This window comes from Pleurodeles waltl, chromosome 8 (genome assembly GCF_031143425.1).
Source record: "Pleurodeles waltl isolate 20211129_DDA chromosome 8, aPleWal1.hap1.20221129, whole genome shotgun sequence".
NCBI classification, from domain to species: Eukaryota; Metazoa; Chordata; class Amphibia; order Caudata; family Salamandridae; genus Pleurodeles; species Pleurodeles waltl.
In genome coordinates, this window is record NC_090447.1 from 90630595 (window position 1) to 90650137 (window position 19543).

The 19543-nt window shown below is 43.4% G+C and overlaps 1 protein-coding gene and 1 pseudogene across 2 annotated transcripts in view; both read right to left on the minus strand.

Moving 5' to 3' along the window:
* Positions 1-19543, minus strand: part of XRRA1 (X-ray radiation resistance associated 1) — a 183863-nt gene that overhangs the window by 163521 nt on the left and 799 nt on the right. For both annotated transcript variants that reach the window (XR_011194838.1, XM_069203812.1), the window contains exon 2: positions 942-1050. Coding sequence is in view for 1 of the 2 variants with exons in the window: in XM_069203812.1 (XP_069059913.1) it covers positions 942-1035 (94 nt within the window). In the remaining variant the exon portion in view is untranslated. The remainder of the gene's footprint in view (positions 1-941; positions 1051-19543) is intronic.
* Positions 11680-11788, minus strand: LOC138252415 (5S ribosomal RNA; annotated as a pseudogene).

Sequence of the window (19543 nt, forward strand, 5' to 3'; positions counted from 1 at the left end):
TAAAGCTATTATTGTGTACCAGTGAACGGTGACTTCTACCCCTACAACCTCCCCTGAGTAGGCCTCTGGCTGCTCTACTTCGCTACCCTGAGAGAGTCAAGTGCTACAATGAGCGGCTTGGTTCCCAGTAAGGAGAACTGTGGACCTATTACTTGTGCAGGCCACACAACTAATAACACAATATTCAACACTGCTGTGTAGGAAACTATAGGGTTATGGTATATTGCTGGTTCTCCCCACTCTTTCTGAAAAGTGGCTTGTCCCAGCTACCAGACAAATGAGGAGCTTGGTGACATCATGAGGTCATTCTGGACAAGGCGTGGCTAATGGAGACATCTTTTATGGGCTAACCCCCTCAATGTACTTCCCCACCTTCACATCTGTACCATAAAAAGAATCTCTGTGGTCCCCTTCATGCTTTTTACTTCTTTTTGCAAATACCAGAGCGCACTGAATCAGTAGTAAAACAAGTCCAACAATCAATTATTCATGGTTCAATGGTTGGTTTATTTCTCAGAAGAAAGTTTGACAACAACTTCACAAAACAGCACCGACACATGTTTGATCCTCTGGACCTTCTCAAGGCTGCAAATAATATATGTAAAACAACTGCTGTACTATTTTGTTACCACCCATAAATCAACAATAAAGACACTCTTTACCAGAACTCTTTTAGGTGTAATGTTCCCTACAACCAAGGAGGAGCAGGATTCTTTTTCACAAGTATTAGGCCACATGCTTGTAAAGATTTCTTAAATACACTTCTTAGGCTATGCCCATTTTAGAGCCATCCCCCCTTTTTCATCCAGTAAAAAACTGGATAATGTTCCAACGCGAAGGAACAGAATTATGAAACGTTTTAATATACAGCCTTCGCGCAGCACCAGTCAGTGATTAGGTTTATTCAAGAAAAGATGAAGATGTGGAAAAATCAACCTTACCCTCAACACCGGGCCGAAAAAGGCTCCTGACAGGAAAACAGTTGCTTGCAAAGGTTTCACCATCATCCAGTTTATACAAACCAGTAGTGGCCATCTTTGGTGCTTAAACCTATGAGGAAGATGCAAAAAAATTCAAAGATTAGTAATGCTTTGTATATAAACTCACTTGATTATATATCCAGTATCAAATTCAATATGGAACTCAATTCAATATTACATTAATTATCTGCATTTACGAGTGGCTTTTACAAGCCGTCAATGTTATTGACATTTTGTTAGGAAATGTGGTTCTAACAGTTCTTCTGCAATCAAAGGCCAGCTACCACTCCAATCACTTGTTGAATGTACTTTTGACTTTGACACAGTACACCACTTTGCCACCTTTTGTTAGGTTCTCGCTATATAAATCCTACACACATACCTACGTTCTAACCTCCTGCATTTGGACTATGCTACGTGGTAAGCCTGCCTAATAGTCTCACACACCAAAAACTCTGTTTATAGTGGTTTATGAGCTGCATCCTGTAGCACCCACCTTTGAATATAAGGCCAGCAACCTATAGTTAGCCTTGGGACATTTGCAGGGGACATACATGGAGAGTAGGTGCACAGCCCTTGTTGGTCCATTATAGTGAGCCAGGAGAGAATCTGTAGTGCTTTTCTGTGTGAGGACAGGAATCCATTTTGGATCCCTGTGTGGGTAGTGCATAGAATATAGATTATGGTGGCAGCCGATAAGACAAGGATGTAGATTGAAGAACATTAATGAGGTTCCTTGAAGTGAATCAGCCTTCTGTGCAAGGAAGGAGGGAGAGAGATGCCCCTCTGAAGTACAGCGGTGTTTCCTAAATCTTTCCTTCATCATTCTTCCCCTAGAAGTGTTACTGCAGACAAAGTTGCATAACAGCTGAGGGGGAAGGCCTCTACTTTATTGTGTTTTTGCTTTTTCGGTCCCCTTGACAGGGATCTCCAAGCTCCACCTCCTTTCCTTTTGATACTCTAGGACAAAGACTGTGGCTTGACAGTCTGGAAGGGATGAGGAACTATCTAAAACTAGTACCAGAGGAGGTTCAGTGGACTACATTATCTCCGTCTACAAACAGGATAAGTAGTGAGTCAGTGTGCCAGTATTCTCATGAACCTGTGTCAAGATCCACCCAGAAGAGTGGAAGGGAATTAATTGTGCTTCAGAGCATTAATATCCGATTGCCAACTTCCTATTAGTTACAGGATGATGGGAGGCCCACAAGGAAGAAGGGGGGGCAGATATTAACCACTGCCTGAAAAGCCCAAAGGGCTTGACAAGGGGACACATCTGCACTGTAGCTGCAGTTCCCTCAACGGGCCTTCTCCTTTCCACTTCCCCCCTCAGGATTCCTACTCCTCCGCAGCCTGCGCTCCAAAACCAAGGGCAATCATGGTAAAAGATAAAGGACCACAAATGGCGCAATAGACTCCTCTACTTTGGCAAACACTACCCTCCAAGAGGCCACAGAGGGGCCACTGGGTGCACAGATTCTGGTAGCCATTGAAATAAATCGAGCCACACACTAGAGCCCAAGATGGAGAACATCTCTCTCAACATCAATCTCTTGTGTGCAGACCTACGGAAGGTCAACGAGTGAGCCAACCAAACAGAGGAAATTTGCAGGAGATGAAAGAGGAAGTGACAGTCTTGCAAAAAACAATACGTACTTTATCAGCCTTGGCCTACGAAGTGGATGCTAAGTTGGAGGAAGCAGAGGCCCATGGATGGAGGTACAACCAAAGATTTGTTGGCCTTGCGGCGGAGTAGAGAGCTGGCATCTGGAACATCTCCTGGAGACTGGGATCAAGTACACTCCACAGAACTAGCCACCTACTTCTTAGCTGAGAGAGCACATAGGGCACTTGTCCTGCCCCAGCCCCCGGGGGTCCCTCTTCAAGCAATCACAGCTGGGCTATTAAACTACAGGGATAGGGACATTATCCTGCGCAGAGCCAGAGAACTCTTAGATGTCCGATATGGAGAGGGGGCAATAGTTCGGATTTTTCCGCACTACAAGTAGAAAGTGCAACAACTGTGACCTACATTTGAGCTAGTGAAATGAAAGCTTAGAGCTATGGGACTGCAATACATGCTTCTCTTTCTGGCTAAATTGTGTGTGCTCCATGACGGGAAATCACACTCCTTGATCATGCCAGAGCAGGTCTTGGAGTGGCTGAAGTTGAGGGATTGGATTGAGGCCAGCAGGCGCTCTGCAGAGGGCCCTTGCGCCAGCCTCCTCCTATCCCGCTCCCGCCATTATAGCTGCTGATGCCACTAGGCAGCAAGGAAGGACAGGTTTTGATAGACCCTAGGTTGTCGCTGAAAGCACCCTGAGAATGCAAGCAGACTCACCAGGGAATTCTTCTATGGGTAACTCCAGAGTGGATCCAAGCTGGTCAAAGAACACGGCGGACATGCATGGTTAATTATTAAATTTCCCACAGATAGGTAGCTCTTATGGTGTGACACAAAATCAGGGATGACACAAACATTACATGAGGTTCCAGATAATATGGGATGTATTGATTTATGGAGGTCACTTCACCCCAACGGCAAAGAAAAACGCCTGCTGTTCTGTAACCCCAAAAACATACAGCAGATCAAATATTAGTTATGGCCTGCAGTGCCCCGGCAATACAATTGCCCCTATACCTAAATAGATTCTTGTTGGACCACGCACCATTAGTGGTAGAATATGCCATTTTAGTGGCTAATAGAAAACCTGCCTCATGGAGACAACCTCTGGGATTGCTCACAGATACCATTGTAATTGAGGTTATAGGCAAGCTCTAACAGAATACTCTAAGGACAGCTAGGACACTGGTGCATCCCAAGGTAATGAATGGAAGGCAATGATGGCAATGATTAGGGGGAAATGTATAGGTCTGATGTGCAGGGTCCGGTTGCAGCTCTATACATACTTGAAGGTTCAGGGGGCCAGACTGGCAGAGATACAGCTCAGACCACATTCTGGGTGAAACACAGCCATTAATATATAAGGAGATTGATGCACATACTTTCTTCAGTAAAAGACAGCATGGAGGGCAGGCCCTAGTGGCCAAAGACCTAAAAAGGACTTTGACACCCACAATGGGGAATACATTTCAGAGGTCCTTCACAGCACAGGGTTTGGTCCGGGTTTCCGCTAATGGGTGAGACTACTGTAAGCAGAGTGCAAGAGTGCGGATAGGTAAACTCTCTATGCTGACAACACCCTCTTTGTCTATGAGTCCCACAAGTAACTGTGCCATTATTACTAGAGCGCCTCAGGACTGAGGGTCAATCTCCAGAAGAGCCTAAATTTCTCTATGAGAGAACTGCCGTCTGACCCCTGCTAGCACTACTGCACTTAGACCTATGGTTGGAAATAGTTAGGCTCTGCTATTTAGGGATCCTAGTGGCCCACTTGCGGAAAAACCAATACGAATACAACATGGAGTGAGTGATACAACACTTGCAAACCTTGATTGGGTTCTGGACCTCACTACCATTAACCGTTATGGGTCGGGTGGCTATAATTACCTGCTCTGATACCTATACATATTAAAAAATTCTCTTTGCACCCTCAAATTGTCCAAGAAAGAGGCACCTTTGTCGAGAAGGTTTCTACTTTCGGACTAGGGAGTGATTTAGAACTCGGCATACGGGTTACTCCGTCACAGAGGTGACGGATATCCCGTCAGCCGAAATCTAAATCCCATAGGATAAAATGGGATTTAGATTTCAGCGGGCGGGATATCTGTCACCGTTGTGTGGAGTAACCTGTCCTCAGGGTTCTAAATCAGGCCCTTGGTCTCTCTTTTGGAAGTTGAAAATCTCCAGTGGGACAAAGATGCAGGCTGTATTAAACAAGGGCTCCAGGAGCTCCAAAAGCTGCAGAGTAGGATTAGCTACTGTGGAGTATGTGGCAGAAGCCACCGCATGGTCAGGCCGACCGGCAATGCACTTTGGGCAGATCGGTGAGCAGGTAGGACTTGGTCTCCTCACAGTTCTCATGGCACTTTTTGTAAGGGACTTTTTCCCAGGTTTTGGATTTGGCTTACTCAGGCTGGGTAAAGGTGTGGGTTCCACATATTAAGAGCCTTTTCTGTCCCTGAGGCGTTGATGAGGAGGCCAGCCAACTATCCCTTGGAGTCACTCTGGAAGTCCTGGAGGTCAAGCACAAGTGCAGGTCTCAGGAAGCAGGCCAGTTCTCTGAGGGCACAGGGGAGGGTTCGGTCAGCAGAGTAGTCCTCTTGGTGCAGCAGGACAGTCCTCTGAAGAACACAGCAGGCCAAAGGCAACAGGGCAGTTCTCTTAGAGTCATTCCACAGGTCCTGAAGTGAACTGAAGAGGAGATCTGAGGGTCCTATTTTTATACCCATTGCTCACTTTGAAGTGGAAGAAACTTCTGAAGTCTTCCCAACACAGGAGTGTCTGGAATTTCCTGTGTCCCTGCCCTGGTCACAGGATGCCTGGAGTCCCAGCACCCTACTGTGAAGTTATTTGTGTGTATGCTGAGGCAGTGTCTTTGAAGTGCCAGCAGGGCTGTTCACAGCTCCACCACCACATCCTGCCACCACCCTGTCTCCCTATTGTGCAGCTGTCTGGGAAGAATAGAAAAATATCAATTGGCACTAATACCTAGCCATGTGACCTAAGAACAGGCTGCAGGCACCAAATGGTTAGGACAAGAAAATTGCCAACTGTCTAAAAGTGGTATTTTTCAGAATTGTGACTTACAATCCGACTTTCCCATTAAAGAGGATTTTAAATTACAGATCTTTAAGACACCAAACATGAAATTGATACCTGTTCCTAAACAAACGTTATCACTTAATAATTCTAATAGGAGAACCTAATCTTATCTTATGAGAGAAGTAGGCCTCACAGTAGTGAAAAAACAATGCAGGCGTTTTTTACTACCGGGACATGTAATACTTAAAAATACATGGCCCTACGGGCTGTTTAGTGCTACCACAGGGGATGCTTATACGTATTACACAGGGAGTTTTGGGCTTGGCAAAGGGGTTTATTTTGCCAAAGCATATTGTCAGTTTAAAACTGCATGCAGGTTGCAATAGTAGGCCGAAGACATGTTTTAAAGGCAACATCCACCCATAAAAACAGAAATGCACTTGCCAATAAATAAATACAAGCAAGTGTACACCGGCAAACTAGGTCCAGATTGCCCGCTCCAGTAATCGATGGGAAGACACACCATCATCACTCTGGAAATATTCCACCTACTGCAGTACGACCACATGGATCAAGAAAGGCATGCACTGTGTGTGTGGACCATCCTGTAATCAGGTTGCTCCTAGCACAGATAAAACATAAAACAGCATAGCAACACACTGGCACACTCTAGAACCTTAAAACATGAAGCACAGTACTATAGAAACCAGAAACATGAGGTGGCCATTAGTATAAATAGTTTGAATGTACAGTACAAGTACACCTTACACGAGTTAAGCACTTCTAAAGAAAATAAAGAATATTTATAACAGAAATAAATCACACATCTTTTTAGGAAAAATTGGTTACAACCTGTGAAAATTCCCAGTTTTTTGCATTGTTATTAGTAAACTGAAAATTGGCCTGGAGGTCAAACCTAAGCCGAAAATAATTATTCATTGAGGTTATGCTGTGTTCAAACCATTAATGTTCACAACACATCTAAACGGTTAGCTGTCATAAAGGTTATCATCACATTGAAATCGTATCATTCCTTTAGGCACAGTGCTATTTAATGCTGTTGTCCTTACTTTGGCTACAGTTGTGATCAGTGATCTGGCCCCTGGCATAGCTGCATCTTTGTTCCCTCAGATTGTCTCTGATTCATATCAGATGCAGTCAACTGCTGTTGCCCTAACTGTGCTTCCAGTTGTTGTGGCATCTGTGGTCGGGCTGGCAGGACTAAACAGATTAACAAATTTATTATTATTATTCAGTTAGCCTGAGGTTTTTTTTTCTCTCTATCCTGTGGCAGTCAGATGTTTCTTGGCAGTATCTAGGTGTGGCACTGCCAGTACCACAGGTGTCTAGAACAATGCTTTATCCATTAAAACCATTTGAGGGAGGCTCACAAGTTCCCATGGGTGGTGGAAGAATTAAATCTTTTCACGTGTGAATATCTAAATATTTTGCTTTTCCTGCACTCTGATTTTGACTTCCACTGAAGTTTAAAATCTGTAGGTTTTATTCAGCCAGCATGAGCTTCTGCTACCAATGTGCTATGTTTGAAGTGGACTTGGAGAATAATGTTCACTTACATCAATAATTTGTCTGCCTTTGTGTGCTTGGTAATTATAGGACTCTGATACCCACAAGCCAAATGAGCTTCAACCTCTGTAAACTAAACAGTAATGTATCCCTATTAGTAGCAGGTATCTTTTTTGGTGAAAATAATTAGTCTCAAATTTGTTTTCCCAGATTTTAATTCTAAAGTATACTTTTACAGAAGTCAAGTAATGTTGGCTCAAATTCAGTCAGTTAGCTATGCCCACGCACAAATCTTTTTCTGGTACCAACATGCAAAAGCTAAACCAATGTTATTGAACCTTTGGGTTATAAAGACACGCACTGACAGCCTTCAAGAGACATCAAAATATCAACTAGCCCAAAGGATAGTGCTACTGTTCCAGAGGCCTCTGTCTTCTTACAGTGGAGAGAAACCAGGATGTGTGACTTGGCTACCCCTAGGCTAAGGGCCTAATTTAGAACTTGGGGACAGGTTACTGCATCACAACGGTGACGAATTTCCCGTACACCAAAATCTAAATCCCATAGGATAGAATGGGATATAGATTTTGGTGGATGGGATATCCGTTACCCATGTGATGGAGTAACTCATCCGCTGAGTTCTAAATCAGGCTCTAAATCCCATAGTATGTGGTGAAGTCACAGTTGTAAAATGGAGTGCAGGCCATCTCCACAAAATATTTTAGCGGTTAGGCGATGCCATACCAATTTTTATTATACACATATGTCATACATGAACAGCTAAAAGGAAATAGTTTGATGACTTGTCATTATCCCTTCTGGATATACATTTCACTCCTAGGAAGGAGGGTTCTTGCTTATAAAATGCCATGACAGTTCCACAATTCTGGAAGCAGCAGGTCGGGTGATTACAACAATTCCCTAAAACAAGCAGCAGTTGTACTTTGTATCCAGTGACTCTGTTTGACTGAAAAATACCTACAAGAATTGGGAAGCAGTCTCTATATAAAGCTAGTGGGCCAAGGGTTTGACCAAACTCAAAATCAGGCACTCAGGGTCTTCTTGAGGGTTTGGCAGATGGGATACTCCATCAGAAGTACGCAGATGCCCCAAACACCTTGTACACGTGCATTATAGCCTATAGCACTGGTACTATGGCGGACAGGATATAAAATACATTTTGAGTGAGCATTCCGCCTGCCAAACTCTAAATAAGGCTCTATGTCTGAAAGTAAAATCTGTGACCCGGGTGACGCTCTCAATGTATCCAACCTCCGCACCATCGCAATCAGCCTGAAATTGCACTTAGTCTTGGTCCACTGCAAAATATTGTTGCTCACTTTTTCATGGCACTTTTGGGCCTTAGAAACTTTCTATAAATCATATCTACGGTTCTTCTTAACATATTTAATTATGTCTATGTCTTCTTGCTCCTTGAATTTTCCTCTGGTTTTCTAAGTTGCTTTGGGAATGTTAATGTGTTGTGTTCTTTACTTTCAAATTATTGGTACTTTTTCAACATAACACACATTTCTCTTACGTTGCCTGTTGTTTGTGCCATAGCTATCAGGGGCTGAGAACAGATTCTGGTTACGTTTTTACCTAACCAGAGTGAGTTTATTGAGTGGACAGGGGCACAACCCTCTCAAAATAATAACACCATTCATATCAGCGATGATTTACAAACATTCTCTGGGAGATGCAACATTTAGAGAGATGTCGGCCTGTCTCCTCTACTGGTAGCCTGAGAATGATGACACGTTTGCAGAGTGTCTTCAATCATTTGATCCCACCTGGAAAACCACACTTGGTCACATGGTGCTCTCTTTTTTGCCACTATAACTCTGTCACCTTCATTAGTAAAATCATTGAAAAGCCTTTTGCGGTCCACAGGAATGACAGTCGTGTCTCTACCACTAGGATGCCCCACGCATTTACAACTAACTTATGGGTCTCTGGTGAGCTAGGGCCAGATGTACAAAGCCTATTTGCATTTCTTAATGCTCTGAACCTGTATTTTGAGCTGTTAAGAAATGCAAAATAGCCTTTTCCATGTACAAAGGCCCTTAAGGAGTCACAAATTGCGATTCCTATCTTGTAGAAATCGCAATTTGTGATTCCCAGAATAGGAAATGCAAATAGGGATTTCCTATTTACAGTTCCTATTCTGATGTACCATGCACTTCCAAACTGTGATTTGGGCATTCCGCAGGTGCAATTTAGAAAAAAGCACCTCAATGTGCTTTTTTAGGTCAAGTGTTAGCGTTCGACCTGCTGTATACTAAAGTATACAATAGAGTGAGTTCCAGCATTTTGATTTGTTAGTTGCAGTGTCCTTCAAAAATCCTTGCTTGCTAGTGGTCAGTTCTGCCTCTTTGTCCTGCCTTTTTTCACTTTGGGAGAAGCACAAAGTACTGTGTAATTGCGCTATGTCCTGTTTATCTCTTCTGTAATGGACTTTTTGGGGGCATTTGCCTGTTTCACCTCAACAGTGTGGGTGCTTGTTCAGTCCCTCCTCCCCACCAGCTCCCTCTGTAAACATAAACCAACAGCAGAGGGGGGATTTTCCAGGGCCAGCTCGCTCTTTATTTTCAGTCTGTGTGGCAAGAAAAGTCCACTCAGTAATTTACAACGCTAGGAGCTCTAACTTGAGCAAACACGAGAGCACTGCATTCCAAATGCTTGTCATTTTTTTATTGTTTCCTGCTCATTCTGCGCCCGTCGCTGCTCTCAGCCGCTCGTGTTCAGTTTCGGCTTCACCCTTTGTGCACGGCGCATCTTCCAGTTCAATTAATCTCCCTTTGCCATGACAACCCCACCCCCAGCTTTGTAAACTCCTAACCGGACTTTTCTTGCCACACAAATGGAAAAAAAATGCAGCGCGATTGCGCTGCGTTTTTTTTTCTTTTCATTTGTGTGGCAAGAAAAGTCCAGTTAGGAGTTTATAACGGTAATAGCTCTAACTCGAGCAAATGCGAGACCCGTTGCATTGAAAATGCTTGTTACCTCCTCTATTTAAAATGCTCTGGGTTACGTCTGATTCTCTCATCTTCACACGCTGCAGTAGCCCCTCCCCGTCCTAGCACAACTATCAGACGGCCCCTCTCACACAGTCAATTACAATGGACAACCCTGACCTGACAGAGCATGTGCTGCGCCTCCTTGGACCCCTCCTTAGGGCATGACAAGGAGGAGTCACCAGGGGAGACGCTGCTTCTGAACAGCAGCGTTCATTCTCCCCTCCCAAGGACGATTAGTTGCTGCTATGCAGGAGTTCTCTGTTCGTTATCCCACTGAGTGGCGACACCTCCATTCACTCTGGCCGGGAGAAATATCTCTTCTACACTACCTTAACAAATCCAGAAATAAACGGGAAGGCAAGCCAATGACTTACCTATTCTTGCACTTTTTTCACTTAATGGAGAGGCTCTGTCACGCTGTAAATGCCATCTGCAACATATTCCCCATGCCTTACAGGCAGAGGGTGGCCAGTCTTTTCTTTACTTTTGTCAAACCAGGGTCCCACAGAAAGTATTTAGGAGTTGTTGGAAAAATCAGATCTTTCATCATGGAATCCTTTCTCAAACAACATGCAAAATAATGCCCCTTCTTACAATACAAGTGAAACTGAAAGAGACAGAGGTCTGTACTTTAATGCTTAGGACGCAACAGTGAGTAGTAATGTGCTCTCTGCTTGAACAGGTTTTATTCTGCACACGCCCTGCTCACCCATTCTTTCTGTGGTCGATAAATGGATCGTTGAGTTAATGACACCTGTTACAGTGCCATGAAATCCCGGAAAATGCTTTGGAATGCTTTTACAACAACTCAAATTGTACGCACCTTTCCTCTTTTTATTCCCTGTTTCTGGAATGCTCTGCTTTTGGATTCTGTTACACTAGTGTCTGCAACTCCTTCCATTCTTCCACACCGAATACATCATCGTCCTTTTATCACATTTCCGACACACTGTACTGATTTTTTCCATTTGATTGCCAAAAGTGGGCTCAAGCACTGTTTCTTGGGGGCTAAGGCTTATTCATGGCACAAGTCTTAAAGAAAATAAGTGGGGGGACTGACCAAATTAGACACTATGCAAGTGACATCACGGCACATGACACCACAGCGTGTGAAATCGCACCTGGAATCACAGGTAGTGGCATCACAACCATTGACCGGACAGGAAATGACATCACAAGAAGTGAGATCTGGTCTTAAGACCTCACGCATATGCTTACCGCAAGAAAGCAAAGCCTTAGCTAGGGATCCCTTTGCCCGTCGTGGAGCAAATGTTTTCTTCAGCTTGGGCCGAGTGTAAAGTGCAGAATAATTGTAAGTTTCCCTTTGGAAAGTGTGTATTTTAGTGCTATTGCTGTTCTTTTTTATTTCTTTTTTCAAGACAGGAAAAAAAAGAGTGCAGGAAATAAAAAGTGGAAAATTAAATTAGCAAGAAAGCTGTGTAATTGAGCTAAGATGTGCAGCACCTAGTGTCTGCGAGAGGCAAAATGCCTAAAGCTCCTGGTATTCCCAGGTGGTCTCCCATCCAAGTACTAACCAGGCCCGACCCTGCTCAGTTTCTGAGATCGTGCGCATTCAGGGTGGTATGACCGTAGGCAGGAAAGCTGCAGTTTCAGTTCTCTTCTGCTCACCAAGCCCACGGCCCGGAGCCTGCTGCTCTTAATCGCACCTGCACAGACTCCCCTTGGGAAGTCGGACATGCGCTCACTGCCGGAGGCCCAATGCCCCAACCCACATGGAACACCATTTTTAGGGTTGAAACTGCATTGCATGCGCTTGCGCATGCATTTTGCTTGTGAGACGCATTAGTAGTTAGAAAAGGGCTCGGAGCCCCACCCATGTCACGTCACTGTCTTTCATTGGTTTGTGGACTTGCCTTTCAAAATCTGCTTGCTTTCATTAGTGGAAGGCATGCATACGTCATGCCTTTTCCGGTGGTTAGCCCTCCTCGAGAGCAGCGACCAAGTACTGAAAACATGCGAGGCCTGCTGTGCGGTTTGTAGACTAGTTTTTATCTTTTTTTCGCAGCGCGATCTCGCTTGGCAGAAGTCGAGCGCTTTGCATGACATCGACCCTGTTATATAGTTAATTGCACTTTTGCCTGTTACGTAGATAATTGCACTTTTGCCAATAGGTTTAATGTGGCAAGAAAAGTCTGGTTGGGAGTTTACAACTACTAATAGCTCTAACTCGTTTTTAATAGCAATAGAGCACACACATCTCCGCTAGGCATATGTGTGCTCTACAGGTGCAACCCTATTTTAAGTATGGGGTGTACCAAGGGGGAAGCCTTTTCCCATTGCCATCCCTGGTTTTGCATTTCCTAAATAGCAATTTCTTAATAAAAAACACTATTTAGGAAATTTAAAAAGGCTCAAATGCAATGGGATTTCATATTACCGATTTTCTAATAGCGATTCCTACTTTGTATCTTTGTACATAGCATTTTCCATTTCTTAAATAGTGATTTCTATGAAGTCGCTATTTAAGAAATGCAAAATTGCATTTTCGTACATCTGGCCCCTAGAGACAAGATGGGGTGCAGTATGGCTTGCCATGAAGTTGATGTATTCTGCTGTTGATGAGATTGTTTTTCTTGTTGTAGTCAAAAGGCATCCACACGGCTGCTGTCTTTTCCTGGATTGGGGGTTATGGTGTATGTGCATTCTTGCAGGCGGATTTCCCATCATTCACCTCGAGGAGGCATATTACCTTTCAGATTTGCAAATATTGCTAAGAGCACCCAATGATCTATTTCTATGTTGAACTATTTGTCTTAGATGAAAATGTGACCATGTCCACATGTCCACACTACTGCTCTCTTTCTCTGGTTTGTAAGTATCACTTTTCAATGTCAGAGAGACTGTTGCTGGCATAAAATACAACTTGGCAATAGTTGTACCTTTTGCGATGTTGTGCTAGAACGGCCCTAGACCTACCCAGCTGGAGTCCACCATGATTTCAGCGCATAGAGTCTAATCTAAATATGCCATGTTAGTGAATGCTGCAGACTTTCTATTTTATTTCTTGAAATGCATGTTCTCACTCCCGGGTCCACTTAAGAGTGTCTCTGTGTTCAGATGGTGCTCAGATAGCACTGTACATTGCATAATAACAGGCCAATCCAAAGACCGACCAGATGTCACTTAAGTCAGTGAGAGACAGAGTCACCTTGAGAGATTTGATTTAGCCTGGGTCCAGGTGCTTAGAATACCAGTGTACCAAACTTTAGATGGCAAATGCACACTTTGCAGCATTCAGTTAAGTATGCATTTAGTAGAAACTGACATGCTTACGGAGGAGGTTTGTTGTGTTCTTCCACAGAAGCAAAAAAGAACAGATGATGGACGGAATGTAGACCAAATCAAACATTCTCCCCCAGTCACAGATCTGGGTTTAATCCATCATTTTTTTTGCTCACCATGCCATTCCAGTTTGGACCCAGCCATATGCAAATCAGTCTTGACCCTGTTCCTCGTGGGAACAGTCCAGCCCGAACTGCAAGGCCAGGTCCTCCCTGGACCAGAAACAAGCATCTTGGGACCGGTTTCGGGGTATCACCCCTCTTCAGCCAGGCTAGCTTGAATCTGGTGGCATAGTGAGCACAGGACCCACGTCTGGCGTGCTCCATTAAAACAATCCATATTTGGGAGGCAAGTCTCCACCATGCTTTTATCACTTCAGATCACTGTCCCAAATGTTCTGCCTTTGTCCCCTTACCTCTTACTTCCAGTGATTGTTTTCTCCAGAAAACTGAGTTATGTTTCCAACTGGTAAACTGACCTCTCATGTCCTCCAGTTCGGGTAACTGAACAGTTTTACGACATTAAAAACAGTATGCCACAGGTGCAGTCACAACACGCAAAATGTGCAGCTACTGTATGCCTAGCACAGACGTTATATGCCATCCTAAGGTCATCATGTACCACAGTACAACCCCAGTGGCCATTTAAAGCCCAACTGCTTAATGACAATCTCAAATTCCCAGCATAATCATCACATGTCTAGACACACCTCAAATCCATAGGCAAAGCCTAAATACGTGTGTGCAAATTCCAATGCACATACACAGCTTGTAATGCCTAAGCACAGCATAATGCCAAGCCCTATATCGAGTGCCTGGGGATACCATCAATCAAGAGCAGCTCTTAAAATATTGTTACATCATATTTTAGGTAGAGATATACAGAAAAATCAATATAGGCAGCCAACTAAGGTCAGTGCAACCCATCAAACCTGGCCATTATTCCATGTGCGTTACTGGGTAGGCTCTGTCTATTCATTAGCCTTGTCTTGGCTTTACACTACAATTAATTAACTTCATTGCTTTATTTTTTTATGAATTCCGCTCCTTATGCTGCCCCTCCACAGGTGCTGAAAAGGATCTCTTTTTTAAAACTGTATGTAAGTTTGATAAAGCCAGAGCTTTAAGTGGAGCAGGTCCCCCCTTGTATCTCACTGTCAGTAATGAAACACTGACTTTGAAGCAAGTCCCTATCGGGCTCTGTATTTATTGCCTTAACTTTAGTGGCAAAAATTCTCAACAAGGACTGCAAAAACCCTTCAGATATTCCATTTCAGCGATACAATCCCTGTTTACATTTTATATGTTCTACTTCATCCTGCATGCATTCTCGAAAAGTATATCCTTATTTCAAGATGTTGTGTTTCTGTTTTCTTCATGTGGCGTATGACCCTCCTTGTGTAGTACATACTTTGAACTGAGTTGTTTTAATGCGTCTGACTAAGTTGAAGTTGTGGACTGAAGTTTATGACGACACACATTTGAGAGCTCTGATGTTGAGATAGAAGGCGGTCCAAGTCTCTCACAGTGTCTGTCAATGGATCATAGAGGTGAGCAGACTACATCCACATCCAACCCTTTGCTTCTCTGCAGAATGCACAGAGTGATAGCTGCGCATGTGCCAATTGTAATTGTTGGAAAGTATGAGATATGCAGATGGAGGATTTCAGAAAGATGTAGGGAAAAAAAGGCCATAAGTGTCTAACAGAGTGAGGCTGCAAAACAAAGTGGTGTGAAAGGGAGAACAGAAGTGTCTGAAACGCTCCAAAAGTCACTGTAACTTCAACAGACCTTCGTAATGTTTAATTCACAGTCCCATATTTTCAGAATGTAAAGATTTTCAATTTTAATTACTCCATTAAAAATATTGTTGTTATTCATTTTTTTCTGATAAGGCTAACAAGTGTTGCCAAATGCAACAAGTCTGGCTTGTGTTACTTTTTGTATTTGTTGTGGTGTGACATGTCTGTGTGTGGTAGCGGAAAACTCACACAGGGGCACCTAGGTACTGGTCTAGCTTACATAGTGTAGGCCACACCCTTACATAGGACATGTGAACAGAAGTCAGAGTTTTTAAGACTTTATTCTACAAGTCAGTTTAGGCAGCAGGTCTTGCCAGGAGAAACTCGAAAGTCTGTCTCTTCAAACCCATACACCACAACTCTCAAATACATTCTGCATTCAAATGTCTACAGCAACTCAGTTAATTCTACGCTCTAAAGTTTTACTACCTAGAAATGCTAGCAAATCCTACAAATGCTAGCATCCAAAAGCTAAGACCCAACACCATGCCTCATGGAAAGGATTCCAAATGACCTCTCCGTCCCTCATTCTTGTCCCAGTCATTATACAGTGAGATCAGTTCACCTCCCAGACAAGGAAAATATAACATAGGAGAATTCTGATAAGAGGCCCTGTCCACCCTCCTCAGTGCTACATATACGGCAGTATACCCAGAATCCTCCAGTTTTATTTCTCCTGACTCCTGACGGGGCAAGAATGCGGGACATTGGAGGTAGTGAGCTGCATAGGGAGCAAGCTCCCTTGCCTGTGGGTTGTGCTAGATACTCCTTCTGTATCACAGGACTACAGAACTTACTGCGCTGAGCAGCGGTATGAAGTTCTCCTACATGAAACCTTCCTCATGGTGGTGCATTGAAGTGGCTTCCTTCTACATTCATTTTGCTCCCTCCTGCCAGGTGGAGCATGGAAGAGAGAGTTGTTGGCACTGAGCATGCACTGCGTTCTGGCAGGCCATGCATGCTCATACTTTCGCTTTTGGGATTGCAAGGATCAGTGTTTCCATTATCTTTATGAAGTTATAGGAGGCAGCGCTCAGGTAAGCGATTATGGTAATTTGTAGGCTGGTTTTGCTGATTTCTTGTTGCTGGGCATTTCTTCCTCGTTTGTTTGGCTGCCAGGGAAACATTCTGCCAAAAGGAGACATTTGTCTCCTCAGTCTGCTCCTTCTAATTCCTCTGGTGCCTCATCTTCCCCTTCTTCACCAAAGAGGGTGCAAAGAGGCAAGCAAGAATTGGAGAAAGACATGATTAGGAGAATTGTTCTGGATACTTTGGGAGATTTCCAAAAAGACTCCTCCAAGATACCTGGGAATACCTGTTTCTGATGTTCAGTGCCTGAATATCTCACGGGTGACAAGCAGCACTCTTCAAACCCGCCTTACGTTACATTACATTCTGTCAACTTCTGATGTGCCCCCCGACTCTGAGAGTTCTTTTCCAGTATCAGAATAAAAATTTAAATATATTTCCAAGGACCTATTGCCTGAGGAGTTGGCCCATATCAGAGAGAATATGGGTTTTGATCGAGTTGAAAGACCCTCTCCTTTCTAGGAGGGGGGTGCTTTCTCAATTCCAAAGACCCATCAAAGCTGGTCTTACGATTCACCAGTTTGTTGTGGAAGCCATCAAACAGGAATGAAAGGATCCAGAAAGAATTTCCTTGCCAAGGTTTAGGTTTAAATTGTACAAACCTTTGTGTGTGTGGGTGGCTGGGAATAAAGACGCACTCACTAGTTATTCTGACTATAGTGTGAGTATCGAATACAGGCAATAATAATGTTTGGTGCTCAAGAAGGGAGGGAAACCACCCTCAGTTCCTCAATGGAAGGGTCCATTTAAATTTTAAACAACTTTGAGCCTGCAATGAATAATTATACACGTATTCACAGAAGGAAATTCCGGCTTCTTTAAAGAGCTAAATTGAATTTGCTGGAGAATATGGAGACCCTTTTACCAGACACCATTCACGTAGATTCAGTGGTTGCTAGCTTGGTGGCTGGATCTTCAATGGCAAAAGAGAATATTCTCGAGGATCCTTCTAGGGCAGGAGAGTTGGTTCTTCTCTTAACAAAGTTTTTCCAGCTCACATGTGGCTATTACAGCACGAGTTTATGGAGCATGCACAGCTCAGTCCTTAATCACTGACTTCAAAACTTTGGTTAAAAGTGTCAGAATAGTACCGAAGGTTCAGACTTATTAAGGCCTATGGAGTGCCAGGTGCAGCTGCTTTCAGGTATTTCAGCTTTGGCAAGTGGTGCTTCAGAGGATGCTAGACGTAATCTTTATTTGAAAAACTGGAATACGGTTGAGCCCAACAGGCTACAGCCCTAAAAATGCCCTTTGAGAGAGCAAAGCTTTTTGGCACAAAATTTGAAGGATAAGCTTCATTGCCTGTTCAAAGACCTGAATCATTCCTCATTTTTCAGTAAGGACGCTTTTAAATGTTTAGTTCCTTCACAGGCTTCAATTAAGTCCTCTCAACCACCATTTAGCTCCCAGAACTCAATTATTGGACACAATGATTCATCTTTTCTCAGAATTAAAGAAGGAGTTGGTTTGGTGGATTGATGCTCACAACTTGAGCAAGGGAGTGGAAATGCACCCTCAGCCTCCGGTGAATTTCACTACGGAAACAAGCAGTTCATATCAGGGGAGTGTACAACAGTTTGACAGATTCTTTGAGCAGGGTCCTTGCTTCTTCAAGGAACCTATCATTATCTAGGACAGTCTTCAATGAGATTTGCAAGAGGTTTTGGAGACCTTTGCCCAACCTCTTTGCGTCATGGACCAATGTCAAGATTTACAGATTTTGCTTTCAGTTTCAGGAGAAGAGAGCTTAGGGGGTTGGCCGCTTTTCAGATCAAGCGGCTCCTGAGGTTACTATATACTTTCCGTCTATTTCTGCTCATAACGAACGTATTGATCAAGATTCAGGAGGAACAAGCAGGTGTGATCCTGGTGGTTCCATTTTGGCTTTGGCGATCCTGGTTCCTGATGTTATGGTCGATGTCTAAGGCTCTTCCATGGATTATGCCTCTTTTTCCCTCCCCCTACCCAAGTCCTTACTTCTTCCTCTTCCTCTCAAACTAAGTCTGTCAGTTTGGAAGTTGAAAGGAGGAATTTATTGCTGAAGGGCCTTTCGGATGTTCTAGTAAACACTATTCAAATCTCCAGGTGACCCTCTACCATTAAGGCTTCTTCCAATAACTGGGCTTCATTTGACAAATGGTGTTCATTGCATGACGTTCTTGCACCATCCTGTCCTTTTTCTTCTGGTTTACAATTTTTCGTGGAGGGATTTCATCCTAAACTTTCAGTTTCAATGATGAAATCTCAGTTTTATGTGATCAAGGTGTTTACAGAATTTCAAAACCCCAGAAAGAAATTGATTCATTGATTCACAAAACTTTCAGGAATTTCTCTATCTCTAAACATGTATTTCAGTCTTGATCTCCTTCATGGGACATTACTTCCCAAGAATTTCTGTATCTCTAAACCTGTATTTCAGTCTCTATCTCCTTCTTGTGACCTTACTTCTGTTCTCAAATTTTCTCCTTTTGAACCTCTGGATTCTGTGGAAAAGAAGTTTGTGAGCTTCAAGGTGCAGTTTCTTGTAGCTATTATATTAGCCCGGTCAACTGAGGAACTATCAGGTTTGCTCTGTTGTCCCCCTTTTCTGAGATTTTTTGATGATGGAGTAATTATTAGATTTTCTTCCTAAAGTTAACTCTTCTTTTCACTCTTCGCAAGCGGTAATACTTCTGGCTTTCTTCGCCTCGTCTTCTTCAGAGGGAGAGAGATTGTTGCATACTATAGATGTTAAGAGACTAATATTTATTTAACATATCTCGTAAATTCAGAAAGTCTGGCCATCTCTTTTAGCCAAGCAGGACGAGGAAGAAATGCGACTAAGATGACTTTGAGCAGGTGGATTAAATCCACAATAATCCAAACAACTCAGTCTGCTTCCAATGCTTGAGGGGTACAGGGCAGGTCCACAACGTTATAGTGGCCTCTTGAGCAGAATTGCAGAAGGTCTTCATGCAAGAGATCTGTAGCGCTGCCACTTGGTCATCAGGTAATATCTCTGCCCAGCAGTATAGACTTAATATTGCTATGCATGACCAATCTAGTTTTGGTGTTGGGGTTTTGAAGTCTATTTTGTGTTAAAATGCTTCGGATTCGTTATATTACTCTTAGTCCTACTCGTCACAGTCATTACAAACGAACCCACCCTTCCTCCTTA